Here is a 25,713-nt window from a genome sequence, read left to right as displayed (position 1 = left end):
GGAAGAGGCCGCCCTGCGCTCGTCCGGGGAAGGGAAGGCGCGCCTCGCAGACAGGAGGGCAGCACTCCTGGCCGAGCGCGCCGCTTGGACCGCCTCGCTGCCAGACCGGGATGGCTGCCCGCGTGGCTCGGACGCTGCTGGCCGCCTTGGCCCTGGGAGCGGCTGCCCTCGACCCTCTCGGGGGGGCGGCCGCAGCCTCGCCCGGGCTGCGCTTCACGCGCGACGTCCTGACCGTCTTCGGAGGCAACCGCAGCTCCTTCTCGGCCGACCAGCTCGACCACCTGCTGCAGCGGCTGGGAGCCGCGCCGCGGCTGCAGGACTCGCCGCCCGACCTGCGGGCGCTGCACTACAACCAGGTACCGCGTCAGCAGCTCTCGCCGCCTCCCGCTCGGCCCATTTCGCGGAGAGCAGCACTGAGGCTCGCCCGAGGCTTCCCACGGAGACTGGAACCCCCCTGGCCCGGGCGCATGACTGTTGACTTCTGCTTGCTCAAGATGGAATAGGGGGAAAGTTGAGGCTACTGATGCTAGTGGCTGACAAAGCAAAAATGTCCCATACTGAGATGGCAGAAAGCAACAGCTCTGCGAGTGCATTTCCTTTCTCCTTTTATCTTCTATCTTTAGAGGCTCCCCTCTGCACTCCTTTCACGGCGGTGTTCAAACTTTCAAGGAGACTGAAAAAGAAGGTGCCTCTTCTCTTTTCCTACCTCAGTCTCCTTTATCCACTGGCTTTTGCTTCTAAGCCCAGGGATTCTGTTACACCCTGTAGCCACTGCAGGGAGAGAAGAAGGGAGTCTTTCAAGCCACATGAGTGCCAGGCACCCTCATTATCAGCCTGACACCCAGTAACTCAGCAGTGAACTTCATCAGCTACACTTCATCAGTGCTGTGGCTCCTGCGGGCTCTTCTTGGCCTGCCTTTAGAGGAGACTCCCCCTGCACAGGAAGCTGCCAGTGTCTAACAGGGTTGCTCATCAGCAACTAATTAGCGGCTAATGGATTTTGTTACAGTGCCAATGGATCTTACCCAACACAGGTGGTGACCTGTGGTGGAGGACCTTACATGACCTGCCAGACACAACCGGAAGTGCCTCTCTGCACCCCAGAAAGCCTGCCAGAGCCCTCTGACAGGCACTGCCATTTTTGGGGGGCCCACAAATTTGATTATCCATGGAAATTGGTATCTGTAGTGGGTCAAAAAAACAAATCCCCCACGGGTACAGAGGGCTCATTGTCTTTTAAAAATTGCTATATTCCAAAAATTGCAATGGAAGGTATACAATTCCTACCTATTGGTCAAAAGGTATATTGCACTTGATCGTCATGTCCTAGATGTAACATATTCAAGACACCAATACCATATGATGTCTGTGATGATTAAGATCTAACAAGAGCACCTTTGCAGGCATACCATCTATCACATTTGAAAATCTTCAGACTGGAAAGTGGATTATTATTTTTACTAATACAGTGGTTCTCAAAAGTTTTAGCAGTAGGACTCACTTTTAGAATGACAATTTGTCAGGACCCACTGAAAGTGATGTCGTTAACCTGGAAGTGGTGTCATGGCTAGAAGTGACATAATCAAGCAGGGCATTTCTTAACAGCCCCATATACCATATTCAGATCAATTTGAGTAAGTAAGGCCCAAATCCTAACCAACTTTACAGCACTGGCATAGCTGTGCCAGTAGGATGTGTGCTGCATCCTGCAGTTGGATGCCACTCACAGAGCCATCCTCAGAGTAAGGGAATGTTTGTTCCCTTCCCTCGGAGCAGCATTGCCCTTATGCCGGTGTTAGAAAGTGGGTTAGGATTGCGCCCTAAGTAAATTAAAAGTTTACAATGACTGTAAGTTTAAAAATTTATTTAAAATAACCCTCCCAATCTGTTGCTGATCCGTTTAAAAAGAATTTCCCAAACATCCCAAAGGCTACAATCCTAACCCAAAAGCCCTATTGACTAACATTGTTAAAAGCATATACAGGTGCAACCTATTTATCCATGAATTTTTTATCTGCGGATTTGTCTCAATGCGAATGGAGACAATGGAGAGAAGTGAAAAGCGGTGTGCCCCAAGGATCTGTCCTGGGACCTGTGCTTTTCAACCTCTTCATAAATGACCTAGAGACAGGGTTGAGCAGTGAGGTGGCTAAGTTTGCAGACGACACCAAACCTTTCCAAGTGGTAAAGACCAGAAGTGATTGTGAGGAGCTCCAGAAGGATCTCTCCAGACTGACAGAATGGGCAGCAAATGGCAGATGCGCTTCATTGTCAGTAAGTGTAAAGTCATGCACATTGGGGCAAAAAATCAAAACTTTAGATATAGGCTGATGGGTTCTGAGCTGTCTGTGACAGATCAGGAGAGAGATCTTGGGGTGGTGGTGGACAGGTCGATGAAAGTGTCGACTCAATGTGCGGTGGCCGTGAAGAAGGCCAATTCTATGCTTGGGATCATGAGAAAAGGTATTGAGAACAAAACAGCTAATATTATACTGCTGTTGTAAAAATCGATGGTAAGGCCACACCTGGAGTATTGTGTCCAGTTCTGGTTGCCGCATCTCAAAAAAGACATAGTGGAAATGGAAAAGGTGCAAAAGAGAGCGACTAAGATGATTACTGGGCTGGGGAACTTTTCTTATGAGGAAAGGCTCTGGCGTTTGGGCCTCTTCAGCCTGGAAAAGAGGCACCTGAGGGGGGACATGATTGAGACATACAAAATTATGCAGGGGATGGACAGAGTGGATAGAGAGATGCTCTTTACACTCTCACATAACACCAGAACCAGGGGACATCCACTAAAATTGAGTGTTGGGAGAGTTAGAACAGACAAAAGAAAATATTTCTTTACTCAGCGTGTGGTTGGTCTGTGAAACTCCTTGCCACAAGATGTGGTGATGGCGTCTGGCCTGGACGCCTTTAAAAGGAGATTGGACAAGTTTCTGTAGGAAAAATCCATTACGGGTTACAAGCCATGATGTACATGTGGAACCTCTTGATTTTAGAAATGGGCTATGTCAGAATGCCAGATGCAAGGGAGGGCACCAGAATGAGGTCTCTTGTTATCTGGTGTGCTCCCTGGGGCATTTGGTGGACCGCTATGAGATACAGGAAGCTGGACTAGATGGGCCTATGGCCTGATCCAGTGGGGCTGTTCTTATGTTCTTATGAATGGGGGGGGGGGAACTGAAAGTCGAACACACCTTTGCCTGAGCTTGATCTGTTTCAAGGCATCTCAAAATACTGCAAAAAGGCTCCGCCTTGCACAAGCAGGGAAATAGCCCTGGAGGTTCCCCTTGGGAAGGAACAGTAACACTCCTGGAGCCCCTGAGCCAGCAAAGAAGCTGAGGGGGGTGCAGAAAACCTCTGTAGCCAGAACATGTGCAGCAAGGTGGAGCGCTCTCTCTATCTCATTCACAAACCCACAGGGGCAGGTGCAGTAGTAACAGAGGGGATTGCTTTAAAAAACCCAAGGAGTGTTTGCTGAATTCCCCCCTTTCAGACTGAGATGGTGCAGGCTGTCCATGCTCCAGCCTACACAAACAAAACAGCCCAGCAAGCAAGTCTTCCCAGCAAGCAAAGCATGAGATTTAGGCTACAATCCGATCCACACTTTCCTGGGAGTAAGCCCCATTGACTAGAATGGGACTTATTTCTGAGTAGGCATGCATAGGATTGGGCTCTCAGGCTACAATCCGATCCACACTTTCCCCGGAGTAAGCCCCATTGACTACAATGGGGCTTCTGAATAGAAATGCATAGGATTGGACTCTTAAAAGCTCAGCATCCTATCTGTGAAAGAAGTGGGGAGGGCTGAGTACAGAGCAGAGGAGTGGGAGGTGATTGAGAACCTCTGCCTTAGTTTCCTTCCAACCCCAAGTGTCAGGCTGCAGTGTATTTGTGTAACTCTATGCAAATTTAGCACAACGCGTTTTTTCTTAATCGTACCAGGTCACAGAACAGAACTCATGCGCATAAATAGGCTCCACCTGTATACATAATAAATACAGATTTATTTATTTATTTAAAGGATTTCTACCCTGCCTTTCCTCTGCTGAAAGCAGATGTCCAAGGCAGCTTATCATTTCTAGATTAAAAAATAAATAAAAATAAAAATGCAATATACAATAGAGTAAAAAAATAAGTAGAAAATACAATACAACCATCGATAAAGGAAATACAATGGGGGGGAACACCAGTTGGAGGAGGGCAAAATTACTCAAGGAACTGTTATAGAGGCACAGGAAGCAGACATTCCAAAAGCAAAATGAAGCAAAAATGTTTTAAGCCCTTGCCGAAATGCCATTAAGGAAGGGTTAGATCTTAATTTTCCCGGTAGGAAGAATCTGTAGCATTTCTCCAAATGCAGTCATGTACCGTGGTAGTATCAAGCCTAATATATTAAAAAATAAAATTCACCTTGAAATGAATGGAGACTCATCAGAAATTGACTTGCAACCTACCTAGTGAATCCCAACCCAAGGTGTGAGAAACACTATATTAATACATAGAATTGCAGCTGTAGAATTATAATAATAGTAATTATAATAATATTTATAAACTGCTTTTCAACAAAAAGTTCACAAATATGAATATGTATATGAAATATACCTGCATTTCATGTTTATACTTGGGTCCCATCTCCAAGATATCTCATTATGTTTATGCAAATATTCTAAAACTGAAAAAAATCAAAAATGCTTCTGGTCCCATTTTGGATAAGGGATACTCAACCTGTGCTGCTTTAGTCTACACTTAATAAAGGCAGGGGTTTCATCATCCTTCATATGCTGCAGTTCAGGTTTTACAGGAAGGACCTTATTGGCTTGCAGAAATCTTTGGAATGAAAACCATCAAGAGTATTAGTAAGTCTGTTTTACTTCTTATAAATAGCTCTGATGAAGAAATATATTTCTTCATCAGGGCTGTAGTGATACTGTGGTGTTTCTTGCAGGCATAACGCCCAGTGCCTACAAGAAGGCAGTGAGTTTATGTAAACCAAAAACCTGCGCTGAGAATCCCAAGCCTCTTGCAGTAAGTGGGTGTTGGAGCATGTCATTTTACTAGAGCCACAGTTTCTCAGTCTCTCTATGCTGTAGTTTCACTATGAAGTGAACATTTTGGAACAATGCTTAACTTCATGTAAACTTTATTCGTATTGCTCCAATCCAATGAATGTAATCCATGTACAGAAACAATTTCATCTTCAAAAATAGATCTGTTTTACTAGTTGAACTGTTGTGGAGAGAAATAAAAGACCATATCCACAGTTCTCTGGATTGAGGCCATGTACTTTAGTAGGAGATGGACCGTGTAAAAGCAGGAGCAAAATGAGGTAGTCAAACCTGAGGAACCATTGCTCCCGCAGGCTGTGTCCATCCTTTGTGTTCTTGTACCTTGATTCTCCATGTTCCTAAGTGGGGAGGCTTAGTGCAGACTGAGATCAGGTGACATGTACATAGTAGGTGCTCTGAAGTCAAATATCTGACTTCCAAAATGTTTTCCATGGTGCCCTTAAGATTATCTTTTAGAGTTATCTGACATCTAGTTAAGTTCCATCCACGGTTAATGCCTAACTAATCACCTGTCATCCTGCCAGTTTAAAACCCTTCTCCCTATGAAGTAAAAAAAGGCTAATATCTCCTGTGGACTTCCACTGCTTTCTTCACCGGGGGGGGGGGGGAATCAAAGAAATGGTCAAACTGGCAGGGCACAGATGACTGGGCAGGTACCAACTTTAGAGCAACCTTATATTTGCATAACCTTATCACCTCTTAAACCCCTGGGAGCTGGGGGATAAGAATAGGCCCTCAGGTTGGCTGTACTTGTCGTAAGAGGCGACTAAACAGCCACCTGGTAGATGGGACTCGTTAGCCTGGGAAGGCAGCTCATCTGAAAGAAGGAAAACTCTGATCCCAAACCTCCACTGCCTTGTGGCTACATCCAGTTATGGAAAAGGCTTCAGGAGTCAACCTCGAGGCAAAATCCGGAGCCAGAGTCCCTGAGGCAGTTCATGGCTGAACACAGTCACGGTCTGGCAACTCCTGTGACGCCGCTGGAACCAACCATATTGGCCACTGCCTTTCCATTGGACCATTTCAGCGATGTGGAAAGAGGGAATTTGCTACATGGGTAACTGTCTGTCCTCCATATTTACTTTACCCAGACTTTGCGCACTGGAGAGGACACTCTGTTCCAGAACCGCCATTCAGAGCGTGATACCATAGTCTTCCGAGACTGAAGGATGTCAACAAGGCATCACCTCTTAAAGCTTCTAAAATGGATAAAGCCAGTCTTAAACATGGTATGGGAAATAGTTTGGTGGGGGATATCCTTCGTATTCTCCCAGTTGCTTCCCCAATGACCATCTTGCTTTTTCAAACCAATTATACATTAGTTTTGCTTTCAAAGGTGAAACTACACAATCTTGTGCAGCCGGATCTCTCCACCACAGCATCCACACTTCCTGGTCCTCCTGCCATTCTCCAACTAACACAAATATTGTTCATTTTGTTTCAGTGCCTTTCTGCTGAAGACATCTTCTCTTTCTTTGGCATTTCAAACGACAGCAAGATAACAGAGTCCCGTTTTTCCACAATATGTCCTGCTGTCTTACAGCAGCTGATTTTTCACCCTTGTGAAAAATCCTTGTCCAAAGGCAATCATAAACCAACTCCCACAGAAGGTAGGTCTGATTTATGCTGGTAGAACAATGAGAATGAGGCTGGAGCCTGAACCCATATACCTGGGACTAAGTTTCATTTGCCTCAATGGGGCTTGCTTCTGAGTAGACAGGCGACAAGCAGCAGGTGTCTGTTTTCTTTTATTTTTGCTTTACATATTTTGCTTATTTTCTTTTGTTAGGGTTTTTTCAGTGGATTTGACTATCCGCAGTTTTCAGCATCTGCAGCTTAGTCAAAGATGTGTTCAGGCTCATGGGTGTTAAGCTGTATGTCTACTCAGAAATAAGTCCCATTTATTTCAATGGGACTTACTCCCAGTATAGGAATAGGACTACAGCCTAATAGTAGGGAAAAGCTGCCACCATTGCAATGGAAATTATCAGATCTACACCTGCTGTTTAGTATGTAATGGCAACAATAAGGGAGATGGATGGGGATAGGATATTGGCGTATGCAAGTGCCACCGATAACACCTCCAGTTCATCTCCTCCCTATCCTCCACCCCACCCAGGACCACTCTTGTTTCTCCCTCTCCCTGCCCTGTGCAATCGCACTGCTATCACATCTACCTTCACTGGCCGGCAGCAGGCCACCTGCGCTGCCACTGGTTGGGACAGCACATGCAAAATGACCACTGGCAGTGCACTGATGCACTGCTAGAAGCCATTTTACTACAGCCATTAACCCTCATGCATGAAAAGGTAGCTAATGCCGTATAGGACGGGAAAAAGGTCTAAGACAATCTTGAAAGGCGGGAGAACTGGACTTGGCAAACAAGAGCAAAATGAATGCCCACAGTGGTAAAGTTCTGGATCTAGGAAGGAATAATCAGAAGCATAAATATAAAATTGGGGATATTTGCCTGGATAGTGTATATGTGAAAAAGATCTAGGGGTTTTACAAGCTAGTCAGCAGCATGATGCAGTGGCAAAGAAGCTGAAAGCAATTCTAGGGTGCATCAACAGAAGTATAGTATCCAGGTTGCAGAAGTAATGGTGCATTCTGTCTTATTCAAACCCCACCTAGAATTTTGTGTCCCTTCTAAGAGGGATACTGACAGACTAGATCAGGTCCAGAGGAGGGAGGACTTTCTTCACTGTTGGAGGAATTTCAGCAGATTTGGGATAGCCATCTATCAGGGGTGCTGCACTTGTAGACTGCCCTCATTGGCAGGCGGTTGGACTCTTTGATCATGTAGGTCCCTTCCCATTCTGATTCTAGTACATTGTAACATGTTTCCTGTGAAGTTTAAGGTGATGCTATCCCTCTTGTTATTTTGAGATTAATCCCCATAATTTGTGCTATCCTGCTATGAGATTATTAAACCAAGAGTTTATTTTTGATTTCTTTTCCAGTCATCACATTTTATAAATATGTGGTTTACAAACATCCTTTTTTGAACTTCGCTTCTGACCTTAATATTTCTCAAATATTATGTCCTGATTTCAGCTAGATATGTAACTTTTGCAACTAGATATGTGAGCGTTTTCTTGTCAGACCAGTTTCTATCTAAAGAACCAACCAAAAGCATGTTGGTCTTTTAATTTACTTAATATTTCTGCTCTTTTTTCCCCTACAGTCTGGGGCTTTGGTTTCCTCGCTGTGACTATTATCAACCTTGCTTCACTTCTTGGATTGGTTTTAACTCCTCTTTTAAAGAAGTCATATTTCCCCAAGATTCTAACCTACTTTGTGGGTTTGGCCATTGGAACTCTCTTTTCCAATGCCATTTTCCAGCTTATTCCAGAGGTAAGGAACACATAAAGGAACCGTTCTAGATCTGGGAAGACAGTCCTACCATGAGTTTTTACTTGATAAAACCGTCTTTGAAGGCATTAATCATCAACTGAATTATTGCAGTCCAGTCATAATGGAGATAATGCAATCCTGTAGCCATTCTCTCACTTCTACCCTTCCTCTGTTCACAAAAGTCCATTCAAAATAACAGGGCACCCTTATTCTGCTCCTCCCCAAGTATGAATGACAAGACTGACAAGTTGTTGAAAAGACAAGCAAGCTTGAGATTATAAAGAGCTTTGCCAATTGGAGCCTTACAGCCCAGTACTGTAGGTGCTGTGTGCTGCCAGAACAAGTGTTCTGGGGGCATAAGGTGCTTTCCCGTTGTTGCAAAACACATCTGTGTGTGTAGCCTGGTCACTGCTGCAAGCAGAGAGCAGCTGAGTCTGTGTGCCAGCAGATAATACCTGCCTGCCAGCACAATCACAGCCTCCTAGGATTGGGCCATAAAACTGGAAACACATTTGCAGCTGAAATAGTTTACTTTCAGAATTTGTTGTTTTGACTAAATAAATCCTGGTTATACATTAGAGGTAAAACTGTACATGCAACCGTAGTTTGAAGTGAATTTACAAACTGTGGTTTGTATTAACCATGGTTAAGTGTTGTTAAGGCCATTTCCCACCAGTCTAATCTCTGCTTGCAAGGTGACAAGCAAGGTGACAATATCTCCCTAAATATATTTTCCCAAGACATGCTTAGCTCACGGTTTCAGTGTATGCTTGGCAGCTAATAGCCCGATCCTATACTGGGGCAGTGCTGGTAGCCCATGTGCTATCCCAGCAATGGCTGTTGCAAACATGCCATAAAGTATGTTGCAGCGGCCGGAAGGGGAGAGGCAGAGGAGAGAGGCCAGTGCTAGGTGATGCTGGGCCTCCATGCTGGTGGGATAAATATCAGGAGTGTGTGGCTGTGAGTACACTGCCAAGCAGTGGGGAGGTGTTCTGAGTTTGGGGAAGGTGGGGAGCAGCATAACTGGGTGGGGAGAGGGCAGCCTGGGGGCAGGCCCAGGAGAGGGGTGGGGACAGTGGCAGAGGTTGCTGCTGAATCCTATCACCTAGGTCTCGCAACTCAGTATGGGTCTCCTCGGTTCTGCGCCAGCTAAATAGCTGGTGCTGCTCTGAGTAGACCCATCAGGGCTGCCTAGGCCCTTACCCTGAGGGAATTTTTTGACTTCTTCCCCAGTCCTGCAGGAAAACTTCCAGCTGCTTCCCCAGCTCTGCAGGAAACTGATGGCTGTTTTGGAGCTGCTGTTCCATGGTGCGGTTGCCAAGGATAGAATTATTCAGTTATTAGACAGAATGAATTGGACATATGATGAGAATTCTATTATCTTGATTCCATGTCATATACAGTGTTGGGTAACCTGAATTCATGCTTACAATTTCTCCTTAGGCATTTGGATTTGATCCCAAAATAGATAACTACATTGAAAAAGCAGTAGCTATTTTTGGTGGATTCTACATTCTCTTCTTTGTGGAAAGAATTCTTAAAATGATACTGAAGACTTATGGCCAGGTGAGTTGATAGTGAGACACAAAATACAAGGCTGTTTTTTACAAAATACAAGGCTGATTTTGGCAAGTTTTTAACGATTAAAAGGTCAGGACATTTATGTAAATAGGTAGAATTTTAAGCATTAACATATCAGTTTAAATCAACTGTTCTTCTATTTTTTAATCATGTAGCTGAATATTACATTTTACAATCTTACTAATGAATGAATGAATGATTCCCTCAGTTCTGTTGTGTATTATTCTGAGGACACAATCCTAACCAGGTCTACTCAGTCCTATTTTGTTCAGTGGGGCTTACTCTCAGGAAAGTGCGGTTAGGATTACAGCGTAAGATTCTGATCTGATGTGCTTTTCATTCCACTCTGCCTAAATCCCTCTTGTAGTGCAATATGCCTGTTTTGTGATTCTGTAAATGAAAAATAAAAAAAATTGTTTTCAAAATTGGAGTTCGTTTAGTGAAGGAAAGTTCATTTTTCATTTTGGTGTGCTCTCACTGCAACAAGACAGATCAGAGCAGGAATTGTTCTCCACCCAGCTCATAAAATTTCAAAAATGTACCCCTGGTGCAAGAATGGATTCCAAAATTGTGAAATGCTCTGGTAAACACATCTGATAGAGCAGTGGTCTTCAACCTTTTTTCATGCCATGACACCAATAAATAAATACATACATACATAGCCTCTCCCAAACCTGTAATGCCCTCCCAGCACTGTCACTGTAGCTAAATATTCTTATTAGAGAGAGCAGAAAATGTTACCATGAAGCCTGGCACTAGTGAAATCTATTTTAGTACAATTGCTAAGAACCTGAGCAGGACTGGGACACAGTCTCCTGGTACCTAAAGGTGTATACCAGATGCCTCTCCCTTTACCTGATGGTCTTCAAACTTTTTCATTCCTGTAAATTGTTGCGACCCATAACTTTGGCTTCGCAACCCTGTTAGGGTCCCAATCCCAAGGTTGAAGAACACTGTGGTAGAGCAGGGGTGCCCGAACCCCGGCCCAAGGGCCACTTGCGGCACTCAGGGGCTTTCAACCAGGCCTTGGGGAGCCCCCAGTCTCCAGTGAGCCTCTGGCCCTTGGGAGACTTGCTGGAACCCATGCTGGCCCGACGCAACTGCTCTCAGCATGAGGACAACTGTCTGACCTCTCACCTGATCTGTGGGACATGACTTACTGTTTCACGTATGTGATAAAGCAGTGGCAGCAAAGGAAAAGGCTATTGCAAGACCTTCATTCATTCATCTTGAATATATTCATTTATGTAAATTTATTCAAATTTTAAATTTTTTTTTCCCCAGCCCCTGACGCAGTGTCAGAGTGACAATGTGGCCCTCCTGTCAAAACCCATGTGGTAGATCATAAGCTCAAAATCCAGCAGAGGTGGATTCTACTCCTAGTTTTATTCCATCTTAGATGGTGTATTTGAAATGAATGAGCTTCCACAGCTGGAAGTGAGGAAAAAAGTGAGAATCAGTCATTTGTAGGCCATCACATGAAGTGTATTTATGCATTTTCAGTAGCCAGCACATTTCTTTCCTATTGCACAACAATTATGTGAGTGACTTGAGTAACTTTCTTCTGAAATCTATTGTCTTGTTTCCTGTTTCTTTGGATTGTCCTTAGGGTGGCCACAACCACTTTGAACCTGAAGAACTGAAACCTTCCCAGAAACCTCCTCCTCTTCCTGACTCATTCAAATCTGTTAATGGAACAATGTGTTATGCAAATCCAGCCGTAGCTGAGGCTAATGGAAATCTGGGTTTTGACAATCTCAGTGTGCTCTCCAGTCAGGTATGAATGAAGAAGCTTTATTAGCTTGTAAAAATGAATCTGGGGATGAGAATGTGACCGCTGATCAATTATTTGACATCACTTTGAACTTTCAACACATAATTCACTATGACAATATTGACATTTTGGAAAAAGTTGTTTTGCAAAAGTGTGTTAACAGCTGAAAACTGGATGACAACGATGACGATGACGACTACTATTACTACTACTACTACTACTAGGAAAAGTGGAGAGGATAATGGTTCCTTTTCCCAAAGAGGCTGATAACACAGGCCTATGCACATTTTGGTGTATTAAAAGTTAGAACTATTCTTGGATATATTTGGTGTGCTGAATCAAAAAATGGCATTGGTTTTTCCCAATTGGCTCTAGTCTTGGGGATGTGACATAGTCACCTTATATGCTGATTCAAGCAGTCTCCTCATGAAGAAGTTATCGTGCCAGTTGCCTCATAAGGAAGCTGCTTGAATCAGCACATGAGGTAGCTATGCAATACCCCCCCCCCAAACTAGTGCCAATTGGGCAAAACTGTTGCCATTTTTGGATTCAGCACCCCCAAGATATCCTAAAATTCATTCAGACATCCTTGGCAACTGGGAAGGATGCTCTGCTGGAGTGAATGGGGATAGTTGCTCTCCTCCTAGTAAGCATAAGATAGCCACCGATTTAAAACATACCACCTTGCCCAGTTAGTAGAGTTTTAGCACAGTCTACTCAGAATTAGTTCCATTGTGTTCAAGGGGGTAATTCCCTTGAAAGCGTGACCAGGTTGAACCTCATTATTTGCATGGGTTCCTTTCCAAAAACTCATGTGGATGGCAAAAAATGCAGTAAAGCAAATCCATTTAAAAAACAAACTCCCCTTGCTCAAGTGCAGTGTTTCTCAAACTGTGGGTCGGAACCCACTAGGTGGGTTGCGAGCCAATTTCATGTGGGTTCCCATTTATTTCAATATTTTATTTTGAATATATTAGACTTGATGCTACCCTGGTAATTGACCACATTTGAGGAAATGTCACAGACCCGCATGTTTAACAGGCTACTATGAAGATGCTTTTAACAATGATGGTCAATGGGACTTAATCCTGGGTAAGTGTGGGTAGGATTGCAGCCTAGGATTGTTAAAAGTTTTTCTGCTTTTAACTTCCAATCATGACATCACTTCTAGTGGGTCCCTGACAGATTCTTATTCTAGAAAGTGTCCCAGTGCTAATGTGTGAGAACCACTACTCTAGTGATTTAAAAACAGCCTTGCTGACTTTTGTGATGTAAAATTAGAGTCATTAAGAAGACAATCCATCAATCAGTCCTCCTCCAAGCACTTAGAAAGGTGCTTCACTCAGCCCCTCCCTTCATCAATGTAAAGTGGTTACCTTTCTTTCACTTGCTCAGGGGGTGGGGGGGGGGTTGCCTGGAGAGAGAAGGATTGATGGATTGTCAGCCAGCTGCCCCCCCTCATTAACGAGGGAGGCTATTGTTAAAGGACTGTTCAGTTTTTAAACTGATTTTAAAGGGATGCATTTTCCCCCTTCTCCAGGGATCAGCACGTTCCTTCTCATTTGCATTCGTGTTGAGTCAAATCCATATATAAAAATTCTGTGTATAACTAGGCTGGACCTGTATAGGATTGCAGCCTTTGTGCAGTTTTGTACTGCCTCTTTAAAAGGCAAGTCCAAAAGGCCTAAGAGAGGTTGAGTTTCTGTGTAACAGTGAGTCACATGTGAAGGTGGCATGCCTGTCTAACAGAACACATGAACTTTGCAAAAGTAATGAGAAACAGAGCCTCTAACAATCTGGACTCTCCCTTACTATGAGAGTTATTTGAGAGGTATGAGGTTTTACAGAAAGCCAGAGTTTGTACGTGATGTACCTCAGGTAATACATCTGAAGAGCTGAAACAGGAACATATTGAAATACCAGGAAGGAGGGCAGGCAGGTAGACAGGGAGGCTGGCAGACAAGCTGGTAAACTATGGGAAATCACGCAGATAGACTAGGGAACTGCAGAAGCCCTGTCAGTGCCCAAAGGCCCAGGTCTGGCCCAGAAGCATCTATAGCCAGGGCTTTTCAGGGGGGGCCAATGGTCTGCCTGGGGTGGTGAGGGAGCTGTGCTGGAACTGGAGAGAACAAACTCTCTGGTCTCCTTGTGGGGAACCAAAGTATTGTCTGGAAGTCCCCAATTTTACTCTTGAATAATTCTGATAATATAGCAGTTGTGTTTTTAGGAAGAGTAATCGTCTCCTCTTTTTCTTATTTAAGATGGCTGATTGTTTGTCCAGATTCCTGTTAAGCTCTAATTTCTCCCGTATGCTTAAATTCCACTCACAGCTGTAATTTCAACCTTTAAAACTCTTGTTATGTTTACACAAAGTTCATATTTACTCAACTAGTAAAACTATAAAGTTAAAAAAGGGCAATGATATACAAAAGATAGAGGGAAAAAAAACCTTTCTAAGGAGTTTTGTGTCACCAGTCAGAGAAAGCTTTGAATTTAGCAGATTCTTAGCTAAATCCTTTGCAAGGGGTACTTAAAGAGGTCAAAGAGAAACCTGGACAGAAATTGAGCATGTAACTCAGAAATGGGTCATCAAGCATGTCACTTGATTTCATGAAGTCACTTTGATGAAAAAATGGGTTCCTTTGTCTTTTGAATGGCACATGCTCTCATTCTGTCAAGTCCTTTCAAACCCACTCCTGTGGAACTTTCACTATCACTCACAGGGCTCACTTTAATAGAGCCTGATTTTTAGAGACTGTGGTTTTGTCTTTCTGTCTGGAAAGAAGGTGCCTGGGGGGGGGGGGAATATGATTGAACTCTATAATATTATGCATGGGATGGATAGAGGGATGTTTTTTTCCCCTCTCGAACAACATTAGAACCAGGGGACATCCACTAAAATTGAGTGGTGAGAGAGTTAGAACAGACAAAAGAAAATATTTATTTGCTGAGTGTATAATTAACCTGTGGAATTAAGGATGTGGTGATGGCACCTGGCCTAGATGCATTTAAAAAGGATACATACAGCCCTTTACATATACAGGTTGAGTCTACATATCCATGGATTTTTGATCCACAGATTTGGCTCAATGTGGGTTCTCCAGACCCCCACTGAGTTACATTTGGCCCAACCTGAAGCCTCCAGAGGTCACTGGAGCACAGCTTTGGTTGCCTCTGGAGGCCCTTTTGAGAACAGCTCTGGTTGCATTTGAAGCTCAGTGGACTCCAAAATCAGCATGATTTCATATCATGCAAAATTCGGTATCTGCAAGGGGTTCAGGAACAGAACCCTCACAGACAATGAGGGTCCACCTGTATACTCTTACCTAGCTCCTCCCCTTACCTTTATGGTTCTTTGAAGGCGACTGGCCTGTTAATTGGAAGGGGGTGGTTAATTAAAAAGGGCTGGCTTTTTACTCCAGAGTAGACCTGTTTTAGTCTTCCTCCTGCCTTTCTGGTTAAGCCATTTCTGCATATATGCAATAGGGACCAAATGTGTATACCTGTGGGCCAGGCAAAAATGGGTTAATTGAAGGGGGCTGGCCTGTTAATTGAAAGGGGGTAGTTAATTAAAAAGGGATGGCCTTTTACTCCACAGTAGACCTGCTTTAGGCTTGAACTGTAATTCTCTTCAGAATCAACTCTGTCCAATTTCTGCCTTGCTGCATTTTCATTTTGTTTGTACCTATTTAGTTATATTTATTTATAACTAAATTTATTTACTCTGTTAAAGGATCTGTTTTGTTGCCATATGACTGTGGTTTTCAAACTTCCAGGGAATTTGAAAGCCACAGTAAGTTCTTGTGGGGGCAGAGGGGGGGCAGTGGGGGCGGGAGAAAGGCAGCAGCACCCCAGGATTGAGCTGCTCAGGGGGGCTGCAGTGGCTTGGGTACACTTGTCAGAGCCTCCTGCAGCCTCCCGGGGGCGCGGGGAGCCCTGCGTAGCTGTCCGCAGGGCTCCCCAAAAGCTTCAAAAGCTGTCCGCAGGGCTCCCTGAAGCGATTGCTCCACTTTCACTTGTTAAGCTTTGGGGAGACCTGTGGACAGCTGCACAGGGCTCCCTGCACCCCTGGTAGGCTGCAGGAGGCTGTGGTAAGTGTACCCAATCCCCTGCAGCCCCCAAGTAGTGCAATCCTAGGGATCGCGCCACTGCCTCCAGGCTGCCCCCGCCTCTTAAGGGGAAACAGGCCAGGGCCCACAGGCTGGGGCATTGCGGTGCCCCAGTCTGAAAAGCCCTGCTATAGGAGGTTCACCTTCATATCCCACTGACCCTGAAAAGGGATGTGTACGTGTTAAGGCAGCAGTTCTCAAACTGTGCGTCCGAGACCACCAGTGGATTGTGACCCAAATGCAAAACTAATAGGGCAGATTAGGTTATGTGCTTCAAGGGTTAAACAAGCTGCTACTTGGGGGGAGCACTGCTGTCAATTCACAATTATTGCCACGCTCCATGGCAGTTATAAATCAGGCAGCAGCCTGTAGGGCCTTTAAAAAGTTTGAGAACCATTGTGTTAAGAGAGAGGTGCTCTGCTTCTTCAGAGTCCCTGATAAGGTGGCAGTATTTGCCCTTAGCTGAATGAGAGGACTTTGAACTCCACTCTTTTGTTACTCTGCAATCCAGTGTTTCCTAACACACACAGAAGGAAATAACCAGAACCCCTGCAGCCATTTAGAGCTTTCTGTAACTGGTATGTTTTTCTTTCTACAGAAGGAAGATTCTCAAAACAGTTCCTGTAAATGTTTCAAGGGACCTTCATTGTCAGATATTGGAACAATTGCCTGGATGATCACCCTGAGTGATGCTCTGCATAACTTCATTGATGGGCTAGCCATTGGTGCTTCCTTCACACTCTCCCTGCTTCAGGGAATTAGTACATCAATAGCAATCTTGTGTGAAGAGTTTCCTCATGAACTGGGTAAGATGGTTTCCATTAACTCAAGCTGGGAGAGGACTGCAATAAGGCCCGACTTCTATGCGTTCCCTCCCCCGCCAATGTAGCTGTGCTGCCAAAGCATCTCCCAGAGGTTTCCTCTGATGCCAGACTGGGTCTACTCAGATCTGTGCCAGCAGTTTTGGAGTGGATCTGGGAAGGTAGATTAAGGTCTGGAAGGGAAATAGGATATTGGCTGCTGCACATACTGCTAGCCCTCATTCCATCACCCCGTTCTGCCCCATCTCCTCAGCCTCCCTCCCCGCGTGGCCTGGCTGCTACAGACAGTGTGTTGCATTTGCAACAGCCATAAAGGGTTTGCAACACTAGTTGTGGTGAGTAAGGACCGCTTAGGATTGGGTTGCCAGAGATGTCTGCTCAAAGAAGAGATGATCCCAAAATGTGTCATAGCATTTAACTGGGAAAAAAATTGTTGTTTTCCTGTAACGTTCATTCATATTACAAACCCCCTTTAAACTATCTGGACTTAAAGAAAAGTCAGTCATAATTAATATTGCTGATGATTTTCCTTTTTTTGTTTTTCAGGGGATTTTGTCATCCTCCTCAATGCAGGCATGAGCACACGGCAGGCGCTGTTTTTCAACTTCCTTTCGGCCTGTTCCTGCTATGTTGGACTGGCTTTTGGCATAGTAGTGGGCAACAACTTTGCTCCCAATATTATCTTTGCAATAGCTGGAGGCATGTTCCTGTACATTTCACTGGCAGATATGGTGAGATCATGCTACATCTTACATAGGACCGAGTGCTTATGTGAGACAAAATCTGTATGTATAAAAACGAATGTCTTGACTGACTCATTAATGCCCAGCCCAAACCCCTGGACCTATAAACATGAAATTTGCAGAGTGTATTCCTCCCATGATGTAAGGACCCACTAAAGAAGGAATTTTTAGAAATTCGACCCCTAAGGGTGTGAAAAGGAGTAAAATGTGTTTTCACTGATTCCTCAATATCTCTTAGGCCCAATGAGATATTGACTTGGTTTTTGCTTACAAAGGTTACCCATACAAATGCTTAAAAACATAATCCAGGATTTCTCCCTAATCAACCCTTAAAGGGGTGAATCTAAATTCAGAAGTGAATTATAGAACCCTTCATATTATTTAGGCCTGGCTGGCTTTTTCCCCTGTATTACTGTCTAAGAGAGGCCTGTGGCCTATGTGGCAACTGAGGTCAGGCCGGCCCTTTTAACTTAACCCTTTTTAAGTTGGTATAGCAAGGGTAGTAATAGTAAAATAGCAGACCAATCATTTTCGTGTTTACTCTTAACAGTAAAAGAAGTGTATTTCAGGCTCAATGCAAAGTTCTGCTACCCCAAGATTTTGACAGGTCTTTCTCCTGAGAACTTGTGCTATTGCCAGCCCTTTCTCTGCTTATCCCTGTGTTCCAGTGAGAGGAGGGTTAGGGAGGGGCACTGGCTCAATTGTGTGGCGCAGTCTCGCTTCCCTCACAGGGGCATTGCTCTGCATATCTCTGGAGAGTTAATAGAGGGGCACAGGCTCAATAGTTGTTTGGCGCAATCTAGCTTCCCTCACAGGAGGCATTGCTCTGCTTCTCCATGTGTTCCAGCAGCAAAGCACGGGTATCATGCTAGTAAAATATTGTAGGATATATAGGATATATAGAGGATAGCCTCTAGCGGCCTTGTCTCATTCACTGGATGCAGTGGAGGCTGAACTGCAGCATGGGACTTCCATTAGCTTTGGGCTGCCCATCACCTTCAAATCAGAATAGATTATCTAACCCTACATCAGTGTGGTCTTGGTGCATCCAGGACATGTTTGTGCCCTTTGGGTCTGACAGGAAGTTGGAATCTCTCAGGCTAATGTGGATATATAGCCCCATTTTACTGTAAATTTTTGCCCAAATATAGCCCAAGCCAGGAATCCACAATTGATATCTTCTTTCCATCTTTAATTATGGTTACGTTCCTGTTTTTTGGCTCAGGTAGCACAAAAGATGTCAAGGTTCTCTGTCTGCCTTTCAAACGTCTCTGTCTTTCAGTTTTTAGACTGGAACCATTACTGCCATGTCTGAACATTACTGCCATATAAATAATGTGTGTGAAAGCTCAGTACAGAATCCTGTCTTTCTGCTTCTCTACTGCACTGTACCCTGACCTTCTCTGTCTAGAATCAGGTAGGATGGGTTAGACTCTCTTTTTTCTTTTCTATGACTTGTTCTCTGAGAGTCAGTCTAGACAGTATAAAAGGTGAAGAGATGGGTCATTTCTATGCATGCTTTTGCTATTGAATCCTAGATTCAATGCCTACTACTTCTTCAAAGGGCTGGGAAAGACTGTTGCTTGAAACCATGGACAGCCAATGCCAATGATGTAGCTAATACTGAGCTGGATGGAGCAGTAGTCTGACTCGGGATAAAGCAGTTTCCCATATTTACAACGGGTAGAATCGTGAACTGTACCACTTTAGAGTACAGTTGCGATGAATGTATATTTTTTAAATAGTCTATTATCTTGTAACAATCTATTTGTATGTGGTAGAACAGTGTTTCTCAAACGGTGGGTCGGGACCCAATAGATGGGTTGAGAGCCAATTTCAGATGGGTTCACATTCATTTCAATGTGAATTTTATTTTTCGTATATTAAGACTTGATGCTACCATGGTATTTGGGGAAATGTTACAGATCTGTACTTTTAACAGGCTACTATATATATGCTTTTAACAATGGTAGTCACTCCTGGGTAAGTGTGGGTAGTATTGCATCCTAGGATTGCTAAAATTTTTTCCTGCTTGAAGATGTCACTTCCAGTCATGACATCATGTCCAGTGGGCCATGACAGATTTTCATTCTAAAAAGTGGGTCCCAATGCTAAACATTTGAGAACCACTGTGGTAGAAAGATTGGAGCAAAGTTCTCTTCCTGATTCCTGAATTTGCTACATGCAGATACTTTATTTTATATAGGGAAGCATTCAAAAAATTTTGTCACCTGTCTGCATGCTGGAGTGAGCTAGTCCAGAATTCTACTATCTTTGTCTATATAGCATTAATCCATAGAATGTGTAGAAGGCCTGGGCCCTGGAATCAATGTTAAATGCATTTGGTGGAATCCCCAAGGAGAGTGGCAGTATGTTTCACCCTTGTGATGTAGAAAAGAACTCGGATGCTTTGGGAGAATCAACCAAGGCATAACTTAGTAGAGCAGAATGAAGATTTGAAATGGTTAGTTACTAGAATGCACTGAGAACAAAGCCTTGTTTACCATAATAATACTATGGTAAAAACTATACAACAGATAACAGTTGCTTCTTTGTTATTGTGTGTAGATTTTCAGGTGAATGTGGCTGTCACAGGGCAGAGTGCCTTGAATCTCAAAAGCAAATTGCAAAAAAAACTCCAGAAGACTGCTCAATAAAGTGCCTGGCTCAGCTCTGTAAAGTGAAAGGATTTTGTTCCCTTCCAAGACGGGTCAGAACTGAGAGTGCTTTTGAGTCTTTAAAGCCAACTGGAGTGGATGTCGCTATAAGCCTTCTTCCAACATCCTAAAAACCATGTTCAGGAATGTGTGAAGGAGCTTCAGGATGGCACCACACTAGCCCCATCTCCTGCTGGTGACTTACTCTGGAGTTCTGCCACCCTGCAGTCCGTATTCCAGGGAGGCGATCATGTCGGGATTCTCCCTCCCATGTTCAGTGTTTGTTGCAGCAGCATCTGTTTTCTCCCCTGTCCGGGTGGTATATTACTGCACTAATAGAAAACTACATTTTTCCTGAGGATTTCAGTTGTTGGGAAGATGTTTCCAGTCAGCCTATTTTTGTACTGCTTGAGTTTCAAAAGGCTTTGAAAACTTTGAACTTGATCCTACCTCATCTTTGATAATCAGCCAGCACAGCAATTTTGTTGATCTGTATTTGTCAGCATTTTGCAGAGGCCGAAGTTTCTTCAGTGTCTTTGAATTAATTTCCAAGGAGAGTATGTTGCAGTATTTTGCAAATAAGTGGAAGGGATACACTTACATGCCAAGCCAGAGGTTATTTCCATTTTTTTTTTTTTTTGCTATCTCTTAATTCTGTTTGAATTTGTGGCTTGTGTGAGTATCTCAAAAACTCGTATTTGCCTTGGTCATAGAATCAGGATTTATAGTATAACATCTCTGATAGTTTCTTTATAGGATCCAGGAAAATCAGGTGCAATTTTTTACGTGTAGAAAATCTTTATGGTTTTGCAAAAGAAACAAAGACAGTATGGAAAGTTTCAGATATTGTTATTATTTTGGATGATTTTCTTCCCTTTTCTAAGGGGTCAGGGTAGTTTACAAGATATATATTTATTACAGTTTATCCTTGTACTCAGCCTTACGAGGCAGATCATAGGAAACCAAGGCACCATGGAGCAGGAGGGAAATTTTTCTTCTCATTTTTACTGAATTTGAAACTCAAACCATCCCTAAAGCACTTGGGGTGTAATTTAGCCAGGCAGTTCTGCACAAGCCTTATTTGAATGAGTAGCTGCTATGGAAGAGCACCCTACTTCTCTGAACCACTAGCATAATGATGGGGGGCTTGAGGGTGCCATTGGGCTCGGGTGCCATGATGGGGGGTGACACACTGCCGCTGGCCCCCCTGTACCCCCCAAAGTAGCGGCTGTGCTGCAGCAGGCACCCACTACAGCTGAGCTCTCAGGCGCCGCAGCGGTGACCGCCCCCTTTCCAGTGGGGGGGGCTGGACATGCGGAGGTGGAGCCATGCTGAGGCCACTGCAGAGCCAGTTCTGGTGGCGATAGTGATGCGGCAGCAGTAGTGCGTCCCCGCTGCAGGCTACAGCATGGGTGGGGGGGGGAAGTGTGGGGAGGGGCCTCGGAAGCAGAAGGACAGGGATTGGGTGGGCGAAAGTTGAGGGAACCAGGGTGCTGTGGTGAGTGGCAGCTGTCTCAGGGAGGGAGGGCGAACCAGGTAGCCAGCAGTTCAGAGATGGAGGCGGAACAAAGAGCTGTGGGTGGGGGAAGTAGCAAGGGCAGGTGAATGAGGCTGCAATCCTAGCCTCACTTTCCTGGGAGTAAGCCCCTTTAACTATTATGGGGCTTACTTTTGAGTAGATACATATGAGATTGGACAGCCAGCCAGCCAGCTGTGGCCCTGATCCAAGGGGGGGGCAGCCAGCCAGTGACTGCAGAAGTAAGGGAGGATGCATGCCAATACGGATGGCGACCCTGACTGGCACCCACAGCATTATTAGCACAGCCGAAGGGGAAAGGGGTTGGGGAACTGTGAGAGCCTATCCCCTCACAGCACGGCCTCTCACAATATCCCCTGATTGGCTGGTGCTGGGGGATGCTCTGATTTGTTGGAGCCATCTCTGAGCATGTGCAGAGTGCAGCTCCCTCCAGAGACTGTGAACCATTTTGGGAATATGTTTGGTATAGTGTTCTCATGCGTAAGGATGCTCAGGCTGCCTGCCTGTGCTCGCTCTGGTGAGTGTGAAACAGATGGGGGGGGCGGTCTGGGGAGCGTAGAACAGAAGCTGTGTGATATGTGTTTGGGGGCCTATTATTATTATTATTACCCCGCCTTGCTCCCCCAAGGGACTCAAGGAGGCTTACACAACAAGGTTAAAACAAGTTAAAAACATAATTTAAAAGCAGATAAAAACATAACATATCATAAAAACAGTAGTCAGATAAAAACTAATCAGGTAAGAGCATAGGGCAGCAAATTAGAGAAGGATCAGGCCTGTGAGCAGATGTTAAAAAATGTTAAGAAATGTTAAAAAGATGTTAAAAAGGCCGGGAACTCAGAAGGCTTGTCTAAACAAAAGGGTCTTCAGGCCTCGCCGGAAAGTTACAAAGAGGGGGAGCCGTTCTTAAGTCAAGGGGAAGAGAATTCCACAGTGTTGGTGCCACTACTGAGAAGGCTCTATTTCTTGCTGCCGCCCCACATACCTCCCTAGGCAGCAGCACTTGTAAAAAGGCCTTCTCTGATGACCTAAGAGGATGAGCTGGATTGTACGGGAGTAGGCAATCTCTAAGATACCCTGGCCCAGAGCAGTATAGGGCTTTAAAGGTAAAAACCAGCACCTTGAATTGGGCCCGGAAACGAATGGGCAGCCAGTGCAGCCACTGGAGAAGCAGACTGACAGAGTCAAACCACCTACCTCCAGTAACCACACGGGCCGCCACATTCTGCACTAGTTCCAGTTTCCAAACCATCTTCAAGGGCAGCCCCACATAGAGCACGTTAACAATAATCTAGCCTCGATGTCACCGTGGCATGGATCACCATGCCCAGGTCTGCACAATCCAAGTATGGCTGCAACTGGTGCACCAGCCGAAGCTGAGCAAAGGCCCCCCTGGCCACAGCCGCCACCTGGGAATCCAGGAGCAGCTGTGAGTCCAGGTGGACCCCCAAGCTGCGGACCTGCTCCTTCAGGGGGAGTGCAACCTCATTCAGTGCAAGCCGATATTCCAGCACCTGCATTGAGGGTTTCCGAATCAGGAGAGCCTCTGTCTTATCTGGATTTAATTTGGATAAATTGGATTTAATTTAATCCACCACTATGTGGTGGATGCTATTTTGTGCAGGGGGAAATGTGTTGGGCATGCTATGATCTGTTGGAAAGGTTACTCTGGAGGTTGCTCTGGTAAGTCTTTACCAGATCTCCTAAAAATTTATGATGAGTTTTCTTGTGAAGGCATTTTGAGAGAATTTGGTCAACTGCGTAGTCTTCTGAAAGCACCAAGGTTAATCCCAAGAAAGCAAAAGACCTGGACAATACTTCAGTTTCTAGAATTTGTTGTTCAATGGGATTTTTTGGATTCTGTGCCAAACCGAGTCTTGTGCTTCAGACTTTTCCTAACAATTTGTGTTTCTGTAGCAGCATGTGAACAGAACTTTTTGAAATTAATAAAAATTCTCTTCGTACAGCTATGACCAAAGATAGACTTACCAACCTATCCATGCTGTCTATAGAGCATGAGTATGCCAGAAACATAGACTTTGAAGAAGTAATAGATAGATTTGTGGATGCAAAAGTTAGGAAGAAAAGGCTGTAAATGAAGCTGAAAGTGGAGGGGGAAGTCTGCTGGGGGCTGCTAATCTGGAGGATGCTACTTTTGTGGGGAGAGGAAATGTGTTGGGTGCTGCTAATGTGGAAGATGCTATTTATGTGCCACAGGAGAAATGTGTTGGGGAATGCTCTGTTATGTTGGGGAATGGTGGAAGTAACAGCAAATAATTATTCTAATTATTCTAATAATTATTATGATTTTATTATTTATTAAATTTTAGTATGGGGGTGACAATTTTATGGGCCCTGGGTGCTAAATGGTCTTCATATGCCTCTGCTCTGCACAGGAGAACTTTAAGGCACAACATGAGCAGGTCCCTGGAACTGAGGCTCCAAACTGTGTTAACTCAAAACTATTTCTGTTAAGTATTTCTTGGGAATTAACCACTTGGACACAACACCCAGGCCGGGCATATCCACAAGCCATTACTAGAAACTTAGGAACCAAAACCAATCTTCTACAATCTACATGAATGTAGAGTGTTAAGAAAAAAATCAAAAGCTACATAATAAAAATGAAATGTAACATATTCCATCACCACCAGATGGCAACACTTACTTAAAAATGTGCCTTTTTTTTCTTTTCCAGTTCCCAGAGATGAATGACATGTTGAGAGAGAAAGTAACAGGAAGGAAAACAGATCTTGCTTTCTTCCTAATCCAAAATGCTGGCTTGCTCACAGGGTTTACTGCGATACTGTTGATCACCCTATATGCAGGAAACATTGAATTGGACTAAAGAAAATGAAGAAATTTAGTAAATTAAAAATAGTAGAAGGACTCTTGACTTCCATAAAGGGACTTGGAAGTCATAAGGATGTGATACAAGACTATTTTCTTCAGCCGTTTGAAACAAAATCTTCCATTCGGTAAAGATTCCTAAATCTTTAGGAAACCACCACCTAAAACCAGGACACTTTTCATTATCTTCCATGTATTGCAATCGGTTGCACAACAATCCACTGATTTCTATCAGATGCAGAAGCTGCAAAATGTGTGGAGAGTTTCTTTGTCTGCAAATACTGCATCATTCATTTCAGTGGAGGCAGCATGTCTGTGTGTCCTTCCTAAGCATCACAAGGTTCTAGCTGGGGACTTATGGTGCCTCTGCCATGGTAAATGGAGAGTACTGCATAATGTATCTCAATGGCATTAAGCGCAAAGCACATTCACGACAACTAAGAAAGAAGTGAAGATCCATGGCCATATTTTAAATGTGATCCAAGTGTACGGTTTCAAATAGATTTAGATTTCCCCCCCTTTAGGGGAAGTAAACCTTATTAAATTTACTCTAGTAAGTTTGCATAAATGGTGCAAAGATGTCAATTACTAATTAACACTGGATTAATTTATACTGCTTTCTGCTTTTTATCTTATTTGTTCAAGGGGACTGTGAGCTTATAGGAGCCACATTTTTTTATTAAGAGAAAAACCTGATGCTAACATTTTAAAAAAAATTATGTGTAATGCTTAAGAGAGCCTGGTCATTAAAAAAACAAAAATTTCAATACTTTGTCATCATAACAATAGTCATGCTTTTTTCTTTTTCTGAAAACAGGAAGTGTTGGACACCTCCAGAAGGCGTTCTGAGGCCTGTGAAGGCCGAATATGGCTTCCCTGAACCTCAGAACACTTCCCGGATATGACTGAAAGGCATTTCCAGTCTCTTCTGGGCGATCCTTAAGGCCCTCCCCGTGGATTCCATTATCTGTGGATATTGGTATCCATGAGGGTCTGGGAACGGATTCCCTGTGGATATCTAGGGCCAAATGCATACATGCATGGAACTGCATATATCTGTAGTTTCCAAACTTCTACAGGGAAGTTGGGAACCAGGTAAGTATTTGTGTGGGCAGGGAGGGAGGCGGGGAGGGGGCAGCAATGGTGCAGCAGAGATTACAGTACTCCTGCTGCTTATTTCTTACTTTGAGGACAGAGCTGGCCTCCTGCGGG

General features: G+C 44.2%; 1 protein-coding gene across 1 annotated transcript; it reads left to right on the top strand.

The window, feature by feature from the left end:
- Positions 1-25,605, top strand: SLC39A8 (solute carrier family 39 member 8). The gene is made up of 8 exons (XM_066632342.1): positions 1-356; positions 6,517-6,682; positions 8,260-8,429; positions 9,873-9,995; positions 11,620-11,787; positions 16,492-16,699; positions 17,261-17,445; positions 24,350-25,605. The coding sequence occupies exons 1-8, from the start codon at positions 111-113 to the stop codon at positions 24,497-24,499; spliced, it is 1,416 nt and encodes a 471-aa protein (XP_066488439.1). The 5' UTR covers positions 1-110; the 3' UTR covers positions 24,500-25,605.
- The last annotated feature ends 108 nt before the right edge of the window (positions 25,606-25,713 follow it).

The sequence above is a fragment of the Tiliqua scincoides genome, chromosome 6, assembly GCF_035046505.1.
Source record: "Tiliqua scincoides isolate rTilSci1 chromosome 6, rTilSci1.hap2, whole genome shotgun sequence".
Taxonomy (NCBI): Eukaryota; Metazoa; Chordata; class Lepidosauria; order Squamata; family Scincidae; genus Tiliqua; species Tiliqua scincoides.
The sequence above is the reverse complement of the archived record's forward strand: the minus strand, read 5'-3'. Positions and strand labels throughout refer to the sequence as shown.